A 24,392-nucleotide genomic window follows, 5' to 3' on the forward strand; every position below is an offset into this window, starting at 1 on the left:
TTGTTCCGACATAACTCTCGAACGCCTGGAGCGATTTCAACCAAACTTGGTACATGTATGACTTACAATCTGGACAGAAATACTGTGCGAGTAAGACACCCCTAACTCCCCTAGGGGTGTAGGTAGTTCGGGGTGACATGTAAAAATAATCGAAAACGACTGATATTAGTGTGGAATAAATCTTTTTCGGGGTCGCTAAGAAGAATAGTGACACTCCCCATGTCGTCTAACTCCAAGTTCATCACCTATCGGGATGAGGGGAGAGTGGGGGTGAAAAATAAAATATCAAAAATTGCTTACATTAGTGTACAATCCATAGTTTTCCGAGTCCCTAAGCTAATTGGTGAACATTCACGATGACCAAGCTTGGTACACATATAACTTATCCGCACAGTATTTCTTTGTAGATTGTAAGACACCCCTGGCACCCGTAGGGGCGGTGTGGGAAGGAGGTGACATGTAAAAATAATCGAATACGACTGATATTAGTGTGAAATCTATAGTTGTCACGGTCACTGAGACGAATAATGACACTCCCAATGTCTTTCAACTCCAAGACAGCCCTGGTACCCCTAGTGAGGGGGTGGGAAGGGGGTGACATGTAGAAACCACCGATATTAGTGTGGATTCCTTAGTTTTCGGGGTCGCTAAGATAAATAGTGACACTCCCAATACCGTTCAACTCCAAGACAGCCCTGGCACCCCTAGGGCGGGGGCGGGAAGGGGTGACATGCAAAACGACCGATATTAGTGTGGAATCCATAGTTTTCGGGGCCGCTGAGATGAATAGTGACAGATTCTAATGCAGTTCAACTCCAAGTTCATTTTACACTACAATTAGAATTCATTTTATTCGTGACTAATAGAAGATTGGGATAAATAAATACCCGTATTCAATATAATACGAATAGACAATGAAACAAATTGAATGATTTAGTCAAAGATTCAAAACAAAATCATCGATCCAGAAGCACGCAAAGTAATATTTGTTACTTAAAAAAAATAGTTAAATAAAGTCTACAGGAGGCATTTTTTTTCAATTTTTTTAAATACGTTTCACAGTTTCAATAAATTTTTTGTAGTACTTATCTAATGGAAAAGTGTATTTAGAGAATAGGTAACCTAACCTTTGACAGTATTCAAGATAATGAAAGTTTCTAAATTATATTGTACACTTCGAGATTCCTTTTCATTTCATATCGACTGGCATTCTACAAATGTGCAATAAATTGAAACTATTTGTTGATGAGAAATTACAAACTTGCTGTAAACATTTGACATTGCTGTTATTCTTACATTTTGAATGTTTCATCCGAATTACTTTCATGTCGATCGAGTATCATGTTAACCTCTTCGAAAGAAGTTATTTTACATAGAGGCGTGATAACGTAAAAATACAAATTATAAACTGGACTCATATATTCGAGTATTATTCATTTCAATTTCATAGCACAGAAGTTATGAATTCCACAGCTTATTCCTCTACATGGAAAATCCAATAATGAGACTAATTAACAAATTATTGGTTATTTCAAACTACGTCCATACGAGTACATTATAAATATTATAATTCTCTTCTTTTCACTCAAATATACTCAAGCCGTTCATTTCAAACAACCAACCGTTGGCCACGATTCCAAACCGAAGCATAACAATACTCATTTGCCTCACTCTGTTTATAAATTTGTAAATTTCTCTGTTTTCTTGCCAGAACCCTTACTTCTTCGTAACTTTAGTAAAACTTTCCATCTCCCTAGAACTTTTTCATCCGTTGCCATTTTTATGTTGCTTCGGTTTTCACGGATATTGAAATGCTAATTGAAATAAATATTAACACGGAAGTATTTCCTGTCAAAAAACAGATTTTTTTAGAACTACCCTCGTATATTTCTCACATTTTACATTACTTTCATTAATTCCATCTCGTGGAGTCCGCTAAGTAAAGAGTTCCTCAAGACCACAGTAAAGCATTTGAATGTATAACCAAGAATATTGTGGATCATTTCAGTAACATCACTCTCAATCGGCCTAATTACATTATTTATAGGTTTCAATCTTGCCTCTAATAGTTAAGTATGGTTGCTAACTGCTTATTCAATAGTCATATATTGAAAAGCAATTCATAAACTATTTGTCAGACTACTGTGTATGAAAACTCAAATAATTTCTAAGATGTAAATATTAAGAATGATCGAAATCTCTCAATTTACGGACTTTGCTTTTAAAGAGGAGCAGAACATTGTCGAAAGATTGTGGTACACGAGGCATAACATTCACGACTCCTACTTTATAATTCAAATATCAATGACTGAAATAAATGTTGGGATGCACATGGGATTTGCTTGATATATTTTGAGAAAGAAGGAGAAATGGTAGGCAGCGACGCCGGTCTTGGTCTTTCGAGGGGACCGAGCTGGTGTGTCGTGTGCCTTGGCGACGGGTTGAAGGCCTACATTGTTGCAATCTCCCCAAAAGTTTGTAATGTATATAGTTGCGCAAGAAATTATGCATGTGTGGAAAATACCAAGTTACTGATAATATTTGGTGCAGGTGTGCAAAACATCAAGGAAATTGCAGTAGGCTATTTGTTACAGAGGTGCAAAGTTCCAACTTCTGGAGAGTATTTGCTGCAGGTGTGCAAAATAATTAGTGACAATATTTGGGACACGTAAAAGGTAAAGTGCTCCCCTGTGCATAGCACCACGCCATGAAGTCGTATAGGGGGTATGGGGGTAACGCCCCACACTTTCTTGATCCGTTCGTGAGTGGGGGTGATGTGATCAGCATCACGCCCCTGACCGCCTTTACCCCCCAGGGTTTCCCCCAGGTACCCATGTTATTCGACGCTGGGTGGGCGCCGGGGCCGCTTCCAACGTTAGAAAAGTTCCCGGATTTGAACCGGCCGGGGATCGAACCCGGGACCTTGAGCATGGTAGTCAGACGCGTTACCGACTGAACCACCGCGGCCACGTAAGCAATTCTAATACTCATAATGCTGACAGGCGTGTGAAACACTATATAACCCATTGTAATTGTTCAGATGGCAGTGTCACAAATTTAAAGAGAACATCTTGAGTGTTGCTAACTTACGATATGATTTCTTCCGTGGTAAATGTTTTAATCTCCTGCCCCAGTGGTCTAGATATTACAGAATGCTTATCCAAATTCTTGATCCAAAGATTCACTAAGTTCCAAAATCCCCATGAATACTCTCACGTCTGACTATGATCGATTGTTTTATATACATTTCATTCACACGATCAGTTTGACAGTTAAAGGTATTGTGTAAACGTGAATGGGTCTTACTAAATCAGTGATTAGTCAAATCTCACACGTTTTTCTTCACCTTGACTCTAATAATAATCTCTTGAGGTAAATCTCTTACAAAATAAAACATACATTTATCAAGTACAAATGTGATGGAGTTGTTTCGTGTGAAAAATCTTGATTCTTGGGATCGAAACTCTGGTAAAGGGTTGTAATACCTACAAATTCGAATGTATACGATTGTGGGGATTGAAGCTAAAGCATACCCAAGGTGTATGAACACACGATAAATCATTTGGTGAATATCATAAACGTCCTTGTACGAAAACAAATCGTGAAAACTAATTATATATTTTATACAAGAAATGCTAATCATTTAATTCAATTTAGTTCTGTTTTCACTTTGCAGTGGTTTATAGTGCACAGCACGTTCTAAAGCATACATCGGATATTTCAATGCAAATTTAAGTGCACGTGGATATATTAGTGTACATGCAACAAACATCAAGCCACTACACATCGAGTCAGATTTTGATGTAGGTGTAATCGATTGATTGACTGAGTTTGTGTTTTAAGTCCACTTTATGCACAGTAAAGCCAATCGGGACTAGACCAACAGTTTAAAGTGGGATCCGAACCACTGTGTGCCTCCACCGGGTATCGAACCCGGGACCCCTTCATTACAAGGCGACGACGTGATGTATAATCCTGCGTGGTGTTTGGATATGGGATTCTTGGGTTCTAAACTCTGGTAAAGGGTTGTATTACTTTTGGTATCTATTTGCATTTTACGTATGTTCTTTTAACATGTCCAGGTTATTTGCGGCGACGAGGATGGATAAAATAGATGAGACAAACGCTATGAAACCTGACATAGAATTCGCACATAGGAGACCTAGATTCGCAGCCATTCCTTCTCTGATTGATTAACTAACTAACTCTCTAGCCTTCTTAAACCCGAAGGTTCATGGCTGCAGCAACACAGGCCTTCCATCTGTCCCTATCTTTAGCAAGATCTATATACTCTTTTCCATCCCTACCGATTTCCCTTAGGTCCATCTCGATGTTGTCCCTCCATCTTCGTCTTGGCCTTCCTACTGGTCTCTTACCATCAGGTTTCCCAACAAGAATCCTGTAAACTCCTCTTTCCTCTCCCATTCGTGCCACATGGCCTGCCCACCTAAGTCTTCTTGATTTAATTATTCTAATAATGTCTGGACATGAATACAAATTATGTAGTTCTAAATTATGTAACCTTCTCCACTCACCTGTCTCCTCATCCCTTTTAGGTCGAAAGATTTTCCTAAGGATCCTATTTTCAAATACTCTCAATTTATGTTCCTCTTTCAATGTAAGGGACCAAGTTTCACACCCATATAATACTACAGGCAAAATTACTGTTTTGTATATTTTAACTTTTAGTTTCTTAGATATTAAACGAGAAGACAAAAGTTTATGAAGAGAGAAGTAACATGCATTTCCTGAATTAAGCCTACTTTTTATTTCCTCTTTAATATAATTTTCATTTGTTAATATTACTCCTAAGTATTTGAATTTGGAGACTGGTTCAAACGAGTTGTTATCAATAATTAGATTTTGATTATTACCTAACACTTGATTTCGGCCTGTAAGCATATATTTAGTTTTCTCTTTGTTAACTTCCAAACCTATCTCTTTAGCAGTTTTGAAAAATATTTTAGCATTATTCTTAATTGTATTCACATCATCCCCCAGTAAGTCTACATCATCTGCATATGCTAACAACTGAGTCACACCATTTAATTTTAGTCCTTCTTTAGTTTCTTTTACCTTCCTAACAGCATATTCTAAGGTAAAATTAAAGAGCAATGGAGATAATGCATCTCCTTGTTTTAACCCATCATGAATTGTAAATTTGTCAGACATATTAATACCCACACGAATTTTACTTTCTGTTTCACTGGTGCATATTTTTATCATACTAACAAGCTTCTTAGGTATTCCAAACTCTACTAATATATTATATAATTTATCTCTTTTGACCGAATCATATGCTTTTTTGAAATCAATGAATAGCTGATGGACATTTTGATTATATTCCCACTTTCTCTCAAGTGTCTCTTTGATGTGAAAAATTTGATCTGTAGTTGATCTGTTTCGTTTAAATCCACATTGATAATCACCTATAATTTCATTAGCATATGGGGTTAGTCTTGTTAAAAGAATGTTAGATAATATTTTATATGTTGTTGAGAGTAGAGAAATTCCACGGTAATTATTGCAGTTCATTTTATCACCTTTTTTAAACACAGGAACAATTATGGATTCTTTCCACTGTTGAGGGATTTCTTCTGTATTCCATATTAAACAAATTAATTTATGAATTTGACATATTAATGAATTTCCACCATATTTAATTAACTCATCTGGTATTAAATTAATGCCAGGTGCTTTGTTATTCTTTAGCCTTTTAATAGCATCTTTAACTTCAGTCAAGTTAGGTTCTGGAACTAAAGGTTCTGCTGTGTGTACTTCATTTACTTCTGATTTATCTCCTACATGGACATTTAAAAGGTCATTAAAGTAGTTCTTCCATCTATTTAGACTATCGCTTGGGTCAGCTAGAAAATCACCGTCTTTATCTTTTATCAAGTTTACTTTAGGTTGCCACCCCTTTCTAAACTCATTTACACCTTTATATAAATCTCTGATATTTTTATTTTTGCTGTTTGTTTCAATTACGTTAATTTTGCTTTTCAAGTAATCTCTTTTTTTACTTCTAAACGTGCGGTTAACTTCTCGCTTTATTCTATTATAATTGTTTAGATTTGTATCATCAGAGTTATTTAACCACTTAAGTCTAGCCTGATTTCTTATTTCTATTAGATTATGACATTCATCATCAAACCATGGCTTACTTTTTCTCGGTTTATGGTATCCTATACTTTCTTTAGCTCCTGATTCTATTGCATTACGTATGTGCTCCCAATTCTTATTTACGTCTGTTTCATTTATATTTTCATCATCATTTAAATCCTGCAAAACATCAACTCTATTTGACAGTTTAATTTGGTAATCTTTCTTAATTCTTTCATCAGTAAACTTTCCTGTATCAATTGTCCGGTAGCCGGACAATTGCAATGACAGTTAGAAGTGAAGTGAAGAGTAGACAATTGCGATGACATTTTAAATCTTCTATCAAATTGAAGGGTGACTTAACACACCACCGTACAATACCTCTTACAAGAGGATTATGTGAAATATTGATATTTTCGACTTTGAATTTGGTTCAATCAAGTTTTTGAATATGGGCTAGAACCAACTGACACCTCTTGAAGTAACCCGTTTCCTCATATGTGCGAATACACTTCCCAACTCTCTCCTCGATTTTAATGTCACGCTTCTTCCATTTCTTACCTTCTAGATTATGTTCCATCCGCATGTACTTGATGTTGGTGTCTTCTGCTTAGCTCTTGAGGCAGGCCAGAACATCATGAATTTTTGGATGCGGTCTTCCAAGCCACCTATTTATTTTGTTGTTCCAACTTTCCACAACATTATTAGTTCTGTAGCGTCTTTGGTTAGGTTAGATTAGGTCCTGATGGATGCAATTGTCCTATCATTAATTTGTAAAATGATCTTCACCGTCAAAATCATCGCAATTGTCCGTGATTTTGGATTCATCGCAATTGTCCGCCATCGCAATTGTCCTAGATTCTTCACAACGCCCAATGCAAGGTAGAAATATACATAAAGTTATATTAATACTTGTATCCCAATAACGCTACATACTACAATAAGCCCGCATAATCCCAGGAAGCTCTATTGGTTAAAAAAGGATAAGGTTGCAAATTCCTATTATTAACACTGTAATAAGTTTACTAGATAAATGACAGTCCAAGAAGGTGAACTTCAGCTGTAATCTAACTGTAAAAATGTCTATGAATGTTTTAAATTATTAAGGACCAGCACATATTTACCCTAATTAATATAATTTAAATGAATGAGTTTTCAAAAATATATTTATGGTGCAGGAAACTCAAATTTATAATCATTATCTACTCTTATAAACTGATATATTACGATAACAGATTCAAATTTAAATAAGCCAACCTCCGTGGAGGAGTGTTATCAGAGGGGTTCAGGGTTCGAATCTCGGCCTGGACATGATTCTCCTTTGTAAGTGTGTTTTCATGAATTTCATCATACCATCATTCATTCTCATCTTCACGATTAGCCAAAAGAGACAGAAAAGCGAAGTAAAATGCACCAAATAAATCAATCAATAAATAACGGTTGCGTCCCGTTTCTGTAAATTATCAGGCAGGCTGTTAAATTTTAGCTGCAGAATGCTGTACATTTTACGGTAATATCGAAATAAGAGCTAAATAAGAAATTGCTCGTAACTGGAAGACTAAATAGCTGGTAAGGTCGTCGCCTTGTGATCAAAGGGTCCCGGGTTCGATAGCCGGTGGAGACATATGGCACGGTGGTTCGGATTAAATTTTTAACTGTAGGTCCAGTCACGATTAGCCTTTCTGTGCAGAAAGTGGACTCAAAACAACAATTCGAACAAACAGATTAAATAGCTCCTCGTCCCCTAGAATGAAGCTACAGGGGGAAGTTTCAATGAAGCTACATGGGGAAAACTACAAAATTAAAATACCAAAAGTAGTGATAGATTTTGAATTAAATATGATCAATTTTCAAGTCTGTGACGAAAATTCACTCAGAACTCACCCCTCATAGGAGACTTAATGATCGGGTGACCAGGGTTGGGTGACTGCCGACGTGCCACCCTCGGGGTGCGCTCCACTTGAGCACTGCCAAAATCTCACATCAGAATCTGATAATGTAATTGTGGCTATTTTTTTAAAAAAAGAGTTGGCTTTGTGTAGACTACCAAGGTATTCTCTAACAGTAATATTTAAAGTACTTAAAAATATGGCTATTATTTTTCGTCATTGAAACCGTAAATACATAACATGGTCATGTTTTTATTAGCGGATGTGGGAAGTAAGCGGAACGGTGCACAAAGTTGGAACGTTCGTGAAGGGGTGCAAAATCCACCTTGGTTGTGTGTTAATTTTTTTTTCTGAGCTGCCCCTGTTGCCAGTGCCAAGAATTCACCCTGAATTTCAGGGTTGTTAAAGATCCAGGAATCCTTAAATTCTAATGGGTTCTACTGGGTTTGGTAACAGGACGGGAAACATTCTTCTCGTACAATTTAGATTCGGTCCAAGTTGTGTATTGTTTCATTTCAATACGAAACTTTGACCCTATTTAAACTTATCCGGAAAAAAGGTTCCTGGACCAAATTGAACTACTTTACAGTCCAGAACCCATTCTCTCTCCTGAACCGGAATTGAATTTATTTAAAATTCCTAGACCTTTAGGAATTTTCTGTCGGTAGACACCTCGCATTTACATCACGTATCTTTTTCAACACCCTGTACCAGAAACTTGTGTATTTTGTTAAAACAATATTTTTGTCACCGTGCTCATTGCGTGGCATTCCTTGTTTGTTTGTTGTGCGACTGAGGTCAATATCGTAAGACTGCGGTGGGGTAAGAGATATTGAATAATTTTTATCAAAAAGAGCAAGCGCAACATATACTTTTTTTATCTCATAAATAGCTGTCAAAGTGCTGTGATGTCACATATTGACGCTGTCTCATTGGTCGATAATGTTGAGTAAAGGAGAGAGCTATGTAGACGAGAGAGCGGCTATATAAGCTAAGACAATTCCGATAACTCGGTATACGCATCCAAGGTTCTGTATTGTTCTGTGTTCGTTGACCCCACAGGAAGATACCAGACTGAAGGATGAGGAATCAGGTAAGTGTAAATATTTTCGAATGTGCTCCTTTGTGAAAATACGATTTTGGTTTGCTTGTCTCGTGATAAGATTGCACAGGTACGCATTTCGTACAAAACAGAAATAGGCCTCCCCGATGGCGTAGTGGTAGAATCATCGCCTTGTAATTAAGGGGTCCCGGGTTTGATACAAAGTTGAAGCACTTAGTGGTTCGGTACGTCCAGACTTAATTAGCCTATCTGTGAGTCCTCCTCCGTGGCCGGGGTCTAAGGCGCTATGCTTTGGATTCCGATTGCGGGTCGGCATGCGTTCGATTCCGCCTGGGTTCAGTCTGGGTTTTCGGCCTGTGTATAGGACCGGTGGCAACTCACCATCGTGAGGAAATTGGGGAGCTACGAGTGAGAAGCGTAATCCGGTCTGCGAAATCTCCTATAACAGCTGAGGGTTCGACGTGCTGACCCCATCTCACCCCATTACCGGTTGAAGATCTCCACACCTCTAGGTAAGATTGTTGGAGGGAGATTGGCAGCCGGGAGATAGGCCGATGCTCTTCTAGGGCTGTATAGCCAAGGGTTATGAAATGTTTTTTATGTGATTTTTAATGGGGTTTGGTATGTCCAGACATAATTAACCTATCTGAACATAAAAATGGACTTAAAACTCAATCAATCAAGCAAAACAGAAATTGTTGGAGCTGCGTTTAGTGCGTAACAGCGATTTTATGCATCAACACCTGTACAGTGGATGCACACTCATTGCTCAGCAAACTGTACATAAATATCTTCATTCATTTTTAAGGGGCGTTAACATCATATTGTTTTGCAAGTTTGTTTGGTTTTTATTCTTGAAACTCTCACTGTGTAAAAGATAGAGCATGATGACAATGATGGTAAATTCTTTGGCTAATACTTATGCATTCCACTATACACCGGATTAGCACCATAGCATGATATTTTGTGCTCGCCGGCGACCATACCGACATTTTGTGTGCGTCCTTCGATATTTTCTTCTTGTGTCACGGTTTGTGATATTTAGATTCTACAAATTTTGAAATGAGGAAACAAAAATACATTAAAAAAATTATATAGGTGTTAAAAATTCGTAGTTTCCAATTAGGATTTAAAAGAAAATTTAGCATATTTAATAATATTACTGCTGTGTCATAGTGTCTAAAGAAAATATTTTAAAAAGTACTATTACCAGTACTTTTGGAATCATCAAATTCCAACAGTGTTTTACCAGAATATACATATGCCCTTGCTACAGGACAGTACCGGGTCTGGTAAGTTCTCTCTCGTATGTATGTGTGCCGGCCACCGTGGCGGAGTGGTTAGCACGATGCCAGGGGTCCCGGGTTCGAATCCTGGCCTGGACATGGATGTTTGTGAGTGTCCATTCACCAATTTCATCATATCATCACTCATCCCCATCTTCGCAAATTAGCGAAAAGTGGCGCAAAACGCGAAGTAAAATAAAGCAAATCAATCAATCAATCGTAGTCATGTGTCAGGTGTAAAGCAGTAGCGGCACTATAACCTCGTAAAAGGGGCGGAAAAGAGGAAGTGAACGAGACGGGAGGCTTCGTCAGTCACGTTCGAAAAGTGGGAAATCTGTCATGAGCCCCAGTGCAGTGTGGAATTGTGATCATGGCAGACGAAACAGGAGGTGACTCTGTGAAAACGAGGACTCTGCTGCTTACTGATCTTGAGTTTCAGCGTACAGGCGGGAAAACTCGCACCGCACGGAGTGCACGCTGGCCTACACAAGTGCAAGAGACACACTTAAGCCTGCTGTAAACTCAAGTTCAAAGACAGATGTACACCAAATTGTACATAGATAATTTATTTTGTTTGCAGAATATGGTTTTAAAAACTGGAACAAAACCTTCAGAAATTCAAAGGGTAGCCTGGTCCAAAATTTCATTTTTGTTTTAAGCAAGTCACCCGCAGTTGGGTGCCAATTGACCTAAAAACACCGCAAATAAAGTTTGGCATCCGAGCGACATTGTCCGGCCGTGCCACAAGCGTTTTTATTTTTCCCGTACGGATAACATATCTAGAATGTAGACATCCACGCCGAAACTGTTCTATGACACTGGAAGAATCTAATCACTTTTACCTTCTTTTAAACTTGTTCCTTTATCATAATTAGAAGGGAAAGCTGCATGTCGTCATAATTCGCAACCATATTTCAACTGAAAGCGAGCTTTCGGACCGAAGCGATAAGAGGTAGCCACAGGTGACAAGCGGCATGTAGAATTTACACCCAAGCGGCAAACCACGAACGACTCTGCCTGAAGCAAAACATTAACCGCGCATGCGCGAACAACAAACCGACGCGATACGATAATTTGTTCTGCAAACATATAGAGATAATGCAATTAACGAATAAAGAGTGTGGGAGTTTTAATTACAAGAAGTTTGCTAGAGAAAGACGTTGGATAGTTTAATTACACAGGAAATTGCACCCCATCCGTCGTTGCTTTGAACTTGAAAATACTTTTGTTTTTATTTATTTTTACGATGATAAGATTCCTATACACTAAAGTTCTGAATGAGAGTATTGTGGGGGCAACTGCCCTCTTGTTCCTCCACCCCCCGTGAGCACGCCTATGTGCACGGTATTGAGAAAACGGCCCAGTCAGAGCGACACGTGCTGCTTGTCTGTCTCGTTGCTTTTGAAGTTTACATTGGTTACTGGTTCACGACCAAGCGACACGTGCCGCTTGTCGCTTCGGTCTGAAATCTCCCAAAGTGTCTATTCATACTGGCCACTGTTCTTGTCCACTCTTACGGCGGGCACTCTATATGCTGGCAAGGGAAGTGGAGAGCGAGGAAGCGACCAATCATCCAGCAGCAGTGTGCAGTACTTCCTCCCGCGACGTTGCAACTCTCGGCGCCACCGATGTTGTCTGGTTGGTCTGCTGAGTATTCCCGCTCCCCATTTCCCTTGCCAGCGTGTGGGCCGACCGCCGTAAGCCCAGAATAGTAAGATAGAACGAGTGGATCGTTTGCCTATGGCCTTCTTGTGAAGACTCATGGATGAATTTTGTCCAACGAACTGTGAAATTTATATTTATGTTTCGAAGCACATTTTCGATTTTGAACAGGGTTTAGTTAGTTTAAACCAGAGTTTGGTGAACTTCCGCGTAGCTTTAAAGACCCCCAGCCTCACACGTGTTATGCAAATTGATGCGTTCTCTGTTACACATAAGCTTGACCCCTGATCGTAAAGCGCGACGAACTTATCTGGCGTGAAGCCGCCGTTTTTTTTCGTAATTTGGTAATTGTCAGTAAGAGCAGGCGCCTCTGCGATAACCTCTCGTCTCAAGCGTGACCTCGGAAAATTTTACAACCAGTTACGCACTGAGGCGAATAATGACCCTCGACCTTTAAGAAAAACAGTTCGTGTTACATTTCAACTTTTTATATTAATAAAATTATAATATACTAGCCCGTGACGCAACAGCCTACCAGAGCCTACCTACCAACTGCCGGTCTCACTCCCACCTGCCGAGGTGAGAGTTTTGATTTGATTTGATCTAGTTTATTTTACTTCGCGTTTTGTGCCTCTTGGCTAATTTGCGAAGATGAGGATGAGTGATGAAATGATGAAATTGATGAATGGACATTCACAAACAACCAAGCCCGACCGGGATTCGAACCCGGGACCCTTGGCGTCGCAGCGCGATGTGCTAACCACTCGGCCACAGGGTCGGGCCAGCCGAGGTGAGAGATCAACCAAACAGTTACGGGGTGACGTGTGGCCAGCACGACGAACCCCTAGTCGTTGTTGTAATATTCCAAGACAGGGTTACGTTACTCGTTTGTAGCTCCCCAACTTCCTCACGATGATGGGTGGCCACCGGTCCCATACACAGGCCGAAATCTCAGGATAAAGTTGTCACACTTCCCTCGGCAGACTCAAACCTGCGCCTGTCCCAAGGCATGATGCCTTAGACCAAACAGGCACGGTGCGGGTTAACTTTCTATAGTAGAAATAGGAAATCCGGACGCAATAATTACAACAGTTTTTCTGGATGATACACATTTGCTTTTTACCATCAGGTGCACTTCGGTCCATTTCGAGCCCTGGTTATTGTTATGTCTTTTTTGTGTAATCTGTCCATTTTCTCGCTATATTAAGTACAACGAGTCATTAGGCTTCGTATCCATCTTCTAAACGGAAACATATTTGCCAACAAACGGGGATTGGGGTATTCAATATGATACAGCAAGGAGGTGAAAATAACACAAGTCGAAGCTTTCAGTAAGCATTGTCCTTTATTGCTCCATAACGGGGAATATGATGTGCTGTACTTAACAATTAGGAGGAGCTTATGGGGCTGTAGCCATGGACCTCCACTGTGGAAAATTGCTTCAAAGAAAGCTACAAAATTAAACAAATTAGCACTAGGCAAGCCCGGGCAGTTGGTGATCATGAGAAGGGAGATAACTGAATCCTTTGCTCCCCCCCAAAAAAAGGTACTAGCTAGGCTGGATATACCCCATTCCAGGAATCTCTGGAGCAGGCCGCGCATAACGACAGCGGAGAAGAGAAAGCGAGTTGGCGGAGCGAAGCAGTACACACTGCTGCAAACAGCTGGTACATGCAGTAGCTTTCTCCCTCCACGCAATCCCGGTTGGTCGAACCGTGTAGAGTCAGTCACTACTTGCGCAGAGACCTGCTTTCGTTCGCTCGCTGTAGAGAATCCTAGGGCTGAGTGGAGTTCCTTAATAACTGACCGGTTGTCTAGCTTACGAGAAAACCTCGTATGATTTACATACAGGGTGAGTCAAAAGTCGCTTATCACACGGATAAAATGTAGTTACGCTGTGTTCATTTGATAAGGATAGAAACAGGTGCAGGTGAACCATAGTTGCGTGTATCAAGCTGAGGTCTGCCATATTCTTTGCCGCTATATTGAATTCAACACAAAAATTTTAAATGGGAAAAGGAGATGCTATATATCAAGTTAGGCTAGAATTTAACTAGAAATACAGTGGTGAAGGCTTTTTCAACGTAATCTTTAACAAAGAAAAACGTGTTAAAATACTTTTGACTCATCCTGTATTTGATATGTGATAACAACATGAAAAATATAACTAACTGTCTGACATAACTTTAAATAAAAGTTACAAGATAAATTCGATATAGGGGGGATTCCACAAAATAAATCCGGGTTTAGAACTTGAAGATAAGCTACGATAAAAAAAAAATGATCATAAATTATGAATGTCGTGTCATTGCTCAACTTATGAACAGATTAAAAAATCAAAATATCAGCTTCCCTTTGTTTGTGTTTCCATCTTATGATATATATATATATATATATATATATATATATATATATATATATATATATAGTGTGTGTGTGTGTGTGTGTGTGTGTGTGTGTGTGTTTGCAAACTGCTTATGAGTACGATTATCGAACTCCTATTTTAGATCTGATTTTAAAAAAAATCAACATTCATGAATTAGGATCTGATTAGTAACGGATTATTATCTGTTTAATCTTTTTGTTTACATAATTTTCTAAATCTCCTTTCTATATCGAATACTTGTAACACGATCCTACATTTATCATAAACAAAAATTTTACGCAATAATTTTATCAAACTGCTAGCAGCTGAACAATGCCTAGACATTAACATGTCCGTCATTATGAGATATGGAGAAGCACTTACAAGCTAAATAATCCAAAATTACTTATGGTTAAAGTGCGTCTCTTCAGACTAATTTAATGTGCCTGATAATCCATGCGATGGATTATTTATCTAGAGCCGTTTACAAAACGTCTGAACATTCATATTGAAGAATCATGGGCTTGCAAACTTTGCGATTGTATGACATAGCTCTGTTACGTAAGTAGACATATTCGCAAAAAAAATAGCAAACTGTGTGTTGCGTTTTCGTGATTTCGTCATTTTTACATCTCCTTTCTATCTCTCAAGGCTAATCCGTCCGTGCGATTATAATTCAACGAAACAGATAAAATCAAAATAAAGGCATACACATGCCTTGCCTGAGCCTTCCAATGACGTACTGGTCATGTCGTAGCCTTGTAATCAAGGGATCCCGGGTTCCATGCTCGTTGGATGCTGGTTCTGGTTTGCTTTAAACTGTAGTTTCAGTCCCGATTAGCCAATCTGTGTATAAAACGGGCTTAAAACAAAAATTTAAATCAATTGAATGTGACTTGGTTGACAATCAATCACTATATGAGGCTTCGCATAGTGTTATGGTAGCCTGTTAAGCTCAAGAAACCAGGAATAGACAAGAAAAATGTTCCGGTTTGCAGTTTTAAAATAATATACGAAACCGAAAATCGGGTACTCGAATCCGAAAGTTGGAACTGCAATTACTTTACTTGCGTTTTTGTCATTTTTCATCGCATTTCTGTCCCTTTGGCTAATCGCAAAGATGAGAATGTGTGATGATATTGATGAAGAGACACTCACAAAGAACAACAATGCCCTTGGCAGGATTCGAACCCGGATATTTCGGTGGTGTGTAATGATTTCATCACAATATGATATTTTTCTTTGATATTTCTGCATGCGTAACATTAATTTTTGTTTGATGCCAAATGTAATATGTTCCTTTATTCAGTATTTAGTATAACTTAGCCTATTATAGCCATCGCCTACTCAATCCCGTTCGTTGGTCTATAATACTTGGCTGGGCTACGTGACTCTTACATTTCTTGGGCATAAGGGGAGACTTTGAAGGTTCTCTCGGCGCTGGTGTATTTATCTAGTCTAATGGTTAGCGGTCGCTCAGTTTCCTGCAAGAAAAAAGTATAGATAGTTCACGTATACTTGAAGTCCTGACTCGAACGCCACTTTACTTCGAAGAAAGTTATGAAATATCAGTTTCGCTCTGACAGTCATATATCAAGTTCACGCGGAGCCCAGTAATTCCTCCCCTGAAACCTTTCCCACCAATAGCGTCCGTTTTAGGAACTGACAGTACTTGTCAAGTCCACATGGAGTAAACGAGATGTTACCAATTCAGTTTCTTTAGAGATTGCATAACGTGAGGTTGCATTATCTTTGTTAGTTTGTGTTATTGTGTTGAGCTACTGTTCCATTTACAACGCAGCCCGGAGTTGAGGATAGTACAACTTTTGAACCGGAAGTGTTACGCATCTAATCCTTATACCAAATTGAAGCCTTTTTCATGCGTATATTTTAACCGGGGAACAATGATTGGATTTCAATAGTGTCAACGCAGTGTTGCCAGATGTAACTGGAAGTGTAAATAATTTTTTTAACAAAGCATGAAAAATGGCACGTAACCGCATGTACAGACATGCCATCGGCAATTTTCAGTTTGGTTAGGTGATTAGCTCGGCATCTACGGCAGTGAAAAAAGAAATTTTCATTTCTACCGATAGCGTCTTTAAGGGGGAACTAGGAAAATCGTTGTTTTTAGAAATGAAGACTGTGCATTGGCAACACTGCTGGTGTTTCAGTGCTACAAAAGGTGTAATTACTGAAAACAATAAAAAAGAATTACTTTCACCTGGCAATCATGCGATGAGATTATATTTTCCCCCGCTTGGAAAGAAACAGAGGAAAGGCCAGTCGTGTTCCAATCCTGATGCATCGCATCTTAGTAAGTAAAATCATAGGAAGTCGAGCCACAGCTGGTTTCAACTAACGATAGACAAGCAAACATTACAGGAGAGATTGAAAATTAACAAATTAACCTGCTCGGGCACTGGTTACTGGGTAATAGCGATATGCTCATTGGGTAGCAAATCAGAACTTGTCATATAATATTCTGTAGAATAGGGTAAGACTACTATAATTTGAATTATGCCTCTAAGTTCGCAAATGTGGATAAAGGTACGTTGCACCCAGCGTTGTTAAAGATACAGGAACCCATAAATTATAATGGGTTTCTATTGGGTTCCGCAACAGGACGTGGACCTTTTGTCTCGCACATTTTAAATTCGGTTCAAGTTGCGTATTGTTTCATTTCACGGAACTTGGACCGGATTTAAATTAATTCGAAAAAAAATGTTCCTGGACCGAATTGAATACTTTAAATATTTTTTAAAAAGACTTTACGGTCTAGAATCCATTTACACTTGCTAATTTTCTCTCCAAAACGCGAATTGAATTTATTTACAATTCCTGGACCTTTAACAATCCTGGTTGTAAAACTCTTGCAATTGTCATTTTGAGCAGATTTGTGATTTTTGTTTCGAGAAACTTGTGGAAAATATCTCACTCTGATTGAAATTCTTGTCTGATAAACCTTTAGCTTTACAACATTTAAATATGCAGATTTATTCTATTAGTTTCCAACACATCGGCTAATTCTCACTTCATTTTGTAGTTCCTGAGATATGGATTTGACAGTTGTCAACAAATGACAAACATGATCTGCGCATAAGTGCAGTTTTTCAGCTCTATAACTGATCAGTATCTTAAAAACAAAGGAAAATTAGTATTGATGGTTGATATACGCAACAATTGCCAGGTTTCTGTTATAAAAATATCTGAGAAAAATCAATGATGGAAGACAGTATGTAATGATTATATCTCAAATAAAATTCTGTGTCTGAAATAAAAGATTGAAAGAATTACCGCATCAAGTTTTATCAGATTACAGGTGAGATTCTCTGCCACGTTTGTTAAATCTTGATTGTATATTGTGTTGAGATGTTCTATTATGGTCTGTATTAAGATGTAATTAATTCAAAAATATTAATCGCCGCAGTTAATCTTAACAAATGTAGCATACAAGGAAAATGAATGTGTTAGTCGCAAAAATCGACACAACGGCGCATGAGCTAAGTGAACGAGTACATTGGCAAAATCGGGATGGTGTCTGCCGCAAGACGAACGCAGATTGGGAATTAAAATTTGTGAAAATAATTTTAGATCATCTTCCAAAAGGTTAATTGCAAGTTGTAACGCCCATTACAAATACAAAAACCCACGCACGCTAAACAAACGAAAGAATACAAGCAATGTACTGATCCGAACACAAAATACAGTTTCGGCCGTATGTTTCTGCCAACCTCCCGTTCAGGGTTTGGATTCGTCCAGTCTACGTAGGGACTACTTCAGCAGTCTAAACTTATATTATTGGGCAAATGATATTTTTAACCAGAGTATCACAAAGGAAAATCAAAACATACATACATACCATTATATGATCAAATTGTTTTGATTTTCTTGGGAGTCCAATTATCATTATTATCATAAGACATAAGGATTGTGAACACACAGTGTACATAATCCCCAAGTCATATGATAATAATAATAATAACAAGAATAAGACCCCTCCTTCTCCATAGGCTATCACTAATAAAAATATATTTATAAATATTCCATTCCCAGCGTCCAACCTAATGATATTTCGAAACAACTTCTTGGATTTTATGAGTTCCTTTCAAAGTTCAATCTTCATGATACTTCCCTGTCTTTCTGTACATAGCACTCCAATTAAATTCAAAATCTAAAGTTGCGGAAAAAATAGTTTAAATTTAGACCTACAGTTTCACAATCAAATAAAATAATTTGAGATTCTATCGTAAAGCAGCCTTACCTTGAACATTAGACTACAATCCTGCTTATTTTCAAGTTGAGATGAAAATATTTTTTTGTTGTCTATGTGTTTAGGTAATCGCACACATATGCATGTATGTGCATAGGTGTAACTTGGCTGGGGCAACGGGGAGGGAGGGAAGGGGGCACTTTCATCCCCAAAATTTTATGAAAATTTACAAATTAATGGTATTTTTGTTAACTTCTTGGAACCTGAGGAGCAAAGTAACGAGCAATTTTTGTGATTTTGCAAATGTAAATTCAACAGTCTTGAAAACTTTCCATTTTGCCCCCCCCCCCCCCTTTCCAAAGTTAAGTTCTAAGATACCACCATCTTGTGGTGAGTTGACAAAACATTTAAGTGTATTTCGCCCAACATCACGAATACAGGGATAGCAGGACAAAAGAATGCAATAAATGACCTTGAACTATCCAATGACCGGACAACTCCTATGCACAGACAGCAACAAAGCATGTTGCCGATTCCACTTTAGTATTGCAGATTGTACGGTTAAATATACACTTACAGGGTTATTTCGTTCGTTTACAGTACATTACTATTGCTAGCATTGTGCTGGATTCAAGAATCAATTTTAAAATATAAATATAAATTTTGGAAGCACAGTAGAGAGACAAAAACATGACTGCTTGCAGAATAATAACTTACGGAGGTGATCGATTGAAAAACGAACTTTTGTAGACATAAAAATCAAGTGCCCCTGCTGTCCCCGCCCCTTTGTGGTCGCCCCTGGCAACACTGCATCTGGACTTCATGCGTGGAAATTCCCACTGTAGCGGCGCACTGTAGTAGATTGCACCATTTGATTCCATGTGAAGTAGGAAACGAAAATTTCTTATCGTCGGCATAGGACTGATCTATACGCTTTGGCGGGCGAGAAGCTTAAATTGGTATGTGGAAGACATGGGTCAAACAAGAATAGTTAGAAAATATTTTTCCTGCGACGGAGCAAAAATATGTGAAGGTATATCTTTCCCATGAAACATATTAGAAAAGATACACATGAGGAGTAAATATTTCCACATGGGCAAAGTGTACAAGCGTGCAAGGATAGCGACTTACAACGAATGTTGAAACCAAATTTTTCACGTCGAGACCTCATCGAAAATTGGAACGACCCAAACAACAGGTCTGTCCGTGTCATAGTGATTGAGTTCCATTGATCTGTTAGATATGATCTACTGTATGCAGTGGGCTTCGTGCCATTTGAAAGTATGGGTAGAAAAGAAAGGTGCGTGGCACTTGAAGGCACAAAAGTGTTTTCTTCCACCCACAAGCCCCGTCTAGCTCTCTGCACTTTTTCAATTTGCACCCGCGTGTCTAGTTGGTTACGAAGTGCAACACTGAGTCGTCAACTTTGTCAATTTGGTGTCACTCAGGGTCGTTAAAGGTCCAAAAATTTTAAATAAATCCAATTCCGGTCCAGAAGAGAAAATCAGCAAGCGTAAATGGGTTCTGGACCGTAATGAACCTTTTTATGTGTGAAGTATTACAATTCTGACCCAGGAACCTTTTTCTCGGATCAATATTTAAATACGGTCCAGGAACATTTTTTCCGGGTCAATTTAAATCTGGTCTAATTTCCGTATTGAAGTGAAACAATATACAAACTTGGACCGAATTTAAATTGCGCGAGAAAAAAGGTTCCGGTCCTCTTGCTGAACTCAATAGAACCCAGAATTTATGGGTTCCTGGACGTTTAACAACCCTTACGCCATCTACTGTATTTGATGTCTGTACCGTTTGCACCACGTTATCGACGGGGTGTACAGTGTGGTGTATGGTCGCATGGTACGTGCTAAACAATCAAATGAACGCTGAAAGCAGCAGGCAGTCATTTCTTGGATCTTCTGAACATGAACAAGGCTATTCTTGCGAGCTGCGTCTACTTGGCTTAACACAATGCCCTTGCACCAGCCTGAAGCCCCGTTTCCATTACCACAAATTTGCCGCGCAACATGGCGCGGGGCATGCGACGTGGCATGTGACAAGCATTTGTTGAAATGGAAACTATCTGCAACATGCAGCGGGGCAAGTGCCGGGGACAAAATTGCCCCAAACTATTTTGACGCACAACATGCGCCGCGGCCAATGGAAACAGCCTGCAGCAAGTTCCTGGGTCACGGGCATGCGCACTAGAGTAGAAACAGACGACGCGACTACAACCACGTGCTCGCTGTTCGGACCGAAGCGGCGTCACGACACAATGTCCTGTTATTTGAGTGTAGTTGGTTGTGTAGTTGCATGTGAGTATTTGTTTTGTGGACAATATGGAGTGGTCGAAAGATAAAGTAGTAAAACTTATAGAGCAGTATGAACAGGAATCAGTGTTGTGAAATGTCATCAGTACCCGCCTGCCATAACCTCAAAACTCGCCATAGCTGTATTGTCCATCTTTACACAAGTTACATCACCACCAAATTATTACAATACCAGAGGAGAAACACTGAACCACTCTCAAGCACTGCACAACGCCACACTGCGGTCCTGCACTCCAGTGTTGTTGCGGGCGTATTTTGCAGAAGTAGTTTTGAATTGGAAACATTGCACTAAATGACACGCAACATGCGCCGGCGCATGTTGCTCGTCATGAGTGTGGAACTTGTCAGAATGGAAACTAGGCTTTACACGAAAAGCACCTGCACTACACCTACAGTCTGTGGAATCTGTGGAGTAAAGCCGCACATAACAGTAGAGAAGGGGAGCAAATGAGTGGGCGGAGATAAGCAGTGCGCGCTGTTACAAACGGTTGGTGGCTGCAGCCGCGTTTACCCCTCTCACGCATTCATTGGTCGAGCTTTCTAGAGTGCGCGTCAAATCTCCTGCATATGACCTTGAACGGCTGAACAGCACCAGTGAATCACAAACGTGCGGCGTTGCCTAGTTTCGTGACAAGGCGTTTCGCTCAGCACGCTGTCTCTTATCCGTGTGAGATCTCGACATGGCACCGCTGCAGAGCGCTGCTATTGGCTATCGCCATATGCAGGAGATTTGACGCGCACTCTACGAGTCGCTACTTGCGCAGAGAACTTGTTTTCGTTCGTTTGCTCTAGAAATTCCAGTAAATGTGCGATATCGCCCGATCGGATTTCTTCAAATTTACAGGAGAAACTACTTACTGAAATCAGTTTCTGTAGCATTGTCGAAGTTCATCGAGGTATTTTCTTTCGCGGAAACTGAAAACTTCACCATATAATGCTGCAGAACAAGAAATAATCACTTTTTATATAAGGAACTTGCATTTTCTGTAAAGCGACAACATTATGCTGTTGTTTCCATTATATACCTGCAAATGGCGCGAGCGCCGAAACTCACGCGGTCTCGCCAGTGTTTCCAAACGTGCATTTTTTACGAGAATTTTATTTCTTTTTTTTAACTATGCTTACCAAACCTAACCTAACCTAACCTTGCCGGAAATGGTCCGTGGGGCTATCGTGACTGGTTTTTGTGGCTATCGTTAATGGTTTTTGGGGTTATCCGTCATTGGTTTTTGGGGCTATCGTGAATGGTTTTGGGGGCTATCCGTCAATGGTTCGTGGGGCTATCCGTCAATGGTTTTTGGGGCTATCGTGAATAATTTTTGGGGCTATCCGTCATGGTTTGTGGGGCTATCTTGAAATTTTTTTGGGGTTGCTATCCGTCAATGGTTTGTGATGACATAATGAACACGAAAGTAGGTATTTTTCGATGAAGAAGATTGAAACACTGCATACCCACTCCAAGTCGACAAAACACAAGCACGACGCGCGATGATCCATGACGAGTGCACGCCATATTGTCTATTACCCAAGCGGAACAAGGAAGACAAATAATGACTCATAATATGAAAATTTGACACTATTTTATGGGAAAAGGCATAACCTCACCTTAAAGAATCTTCTGCAATGCAGAATAGGTACGTATCAATGCTAAAATTAACGAAATAAACGAGTGAGAGGTGTTCGGGCGATATCACATAATTACCGAGATTCCCTGGACATAGTGAAGAACCAAAGGAGCCACGAACTTGACTGGACTACAGTGGGCCTAAGAATGCAACACATATTGTCAATAATAACTCTATTCAAAGATTCAAATCATTGAATAAAATGCACCAAAATGATTAACAAAAGAGAGAGAGTTGCAGTTAAAAGAGAATCAAACAGAGAGACTCGTGTGTAACAAAGCATCCTTTACCGTGTAAAAAAACCCTCCAATATCTCTGGCCAGGCAACTAACACTATGCTATTCTTAAACTCGATGGTTTATCGCCATAGTGATACAAAGCCTTCCATCTATCATTATCATCTCAAACTAGATTATCCTAATTTCCTTCAGTACCATTTCAATTGACACTTGGTGGTTATTTGTGATAAGCTGTTATAGGTAATACACATATTCTGTATATATTGCAGGGAAGGTTGTGGAGTGTGTTTACAGTAGCAGTGCTTGCGTTTTGCTGTGTGTCTGCAACCCCTTTACGTGCGCTGAACCCTTTCACTCTGGAGGAGATTCTTGGGGGAGAGTTTTCTGCGACTGGCTTCAATGGACAGTGGGTCACAGGTGAGTACTGACTCTTAAAGACAAATTAGAACAATTTTAGTTTAAAGTTAGAGATATTTTTTAAAACAACTTGAATAACACTGGTCTACATATGAAAAAAAGATTTCTGCTGACTTAGATATTTTAACTGATTCTATATAATTTGAGGTCGCTGATTCCAAATATGTAGTCAGAAAATGTGTATCACGTCACAATTTTTCACAAATCACATTTGAAAATTTTCACAATATTATAATACTGGGCTAAACTCCAACAATTTTTCATATAGATATCTGCACATAATGAAATTTCTTTTTCTGTTGACTTAGATATTTTAACTGATTCTATATAATTTGATGTCGCTGATTCCAAATATGTAGTCAGAAAATGTGTATCACGTCACAATTTTTCACAAATCACATTTGAAAATTTTCACAATATTATAATACTGGGCTAAACTCCAACAATTTTCCATATAGATATCTGCACATAATGAAATTTCTTTTTCTGCTGACTTACATATTATAACTGATTCTATATAATTTGAGGTCGCTGATTCCAAATATGTAGTTAAAAAAAAGTGTATCACGTCACAATTTTTCACAAATCACATTTGAAAATTTTCACAATATTATAATACTGGGCTAAACTCCAACAATTTTCCATATAGATATCTGCACATAATGAAATTATAGGACTATACATAAGGTGGCGGAGCTGATAACAGGTATTAAGTTGCATTGTTTGACAAGTCACATTTCAAAATTTTCAGAAAATTATATCCGGCTACATTCCAACAGCACTTGCAAAGAGAATGCGACGTAGTCAGATGTTCAATCAGAGTATCACGTCACGTTGTTTAACAAACATACGTTTCTATTTTCTCAATAGGGAGTTCTTAATGAACAAAAAGTTTAGGTAATTCCGGCAAATTGATCAATTTGTTTCACGAGCACATACAGTCAGCACCTGATGCCTGTACTTATGCTAAACTTAACATACACCACAGAATAGCACAACATGCATACCTAACTTTTGAAACGTCACCAACAAATTTTCAACTAGAACCTCGTAGTTGTGCGCCCTGAAGTTTCCAAGAAAGTTTGTATTGACATCAGAAAATGCACAGCATACATCTTTCTTTGTGTGGTTAATTGTTTGTAAGAATTCTTCATCTTCCATTAGCATCCTTATCTGAGGACCATCAAAATACCTGCTTTTA

The 24,392-nt window shown here is 38.9% G+C and overlaps 1 protein-coding gene across 1 annotated transcript in view; it reads left to right on the forward strand.

Moving 5' to 3' along the window:
* The first annotated feature begins 8,984 nt into the window (after nt 1-8,984).
* The window catches only part of LOC146003412 (venom dipeptidyl peptidase 4), a 139,909-nt gene continuing 124,501 nt past the window's right edge, over nt 8,985-24,392 (forward strand). Inside the window, exons 1-2 of the mRNA XM_083141695.1 lie at nt 8,985-9,084; nt 23,044-23,191. Of these exons, the coding sequence (XP_082997821.1) occupies nt 9,073-9,084; nt 23,044-23,191 (160 nt within the window). The 5' untranslated portion in view covers nt 8,985-9,072. The remainder of the gene's footprint in view (nt 9,085-23,043; nt 23,192-24,392) is intronic.

Source organism: Lepisma saccharinum, chromosome 20 (assembly GCF_977018435.1).
Source record: "Lepisma saccharinum chromosome 20, izLepSacc3.1, whole genome shotgun sequence".
Lineage (NCBI taxonomy): Eukaryota > Metazoa > Arthropoda > Insecta > Zygentoma > Lepismatidae > Lepisma > Lepisma saccharinum.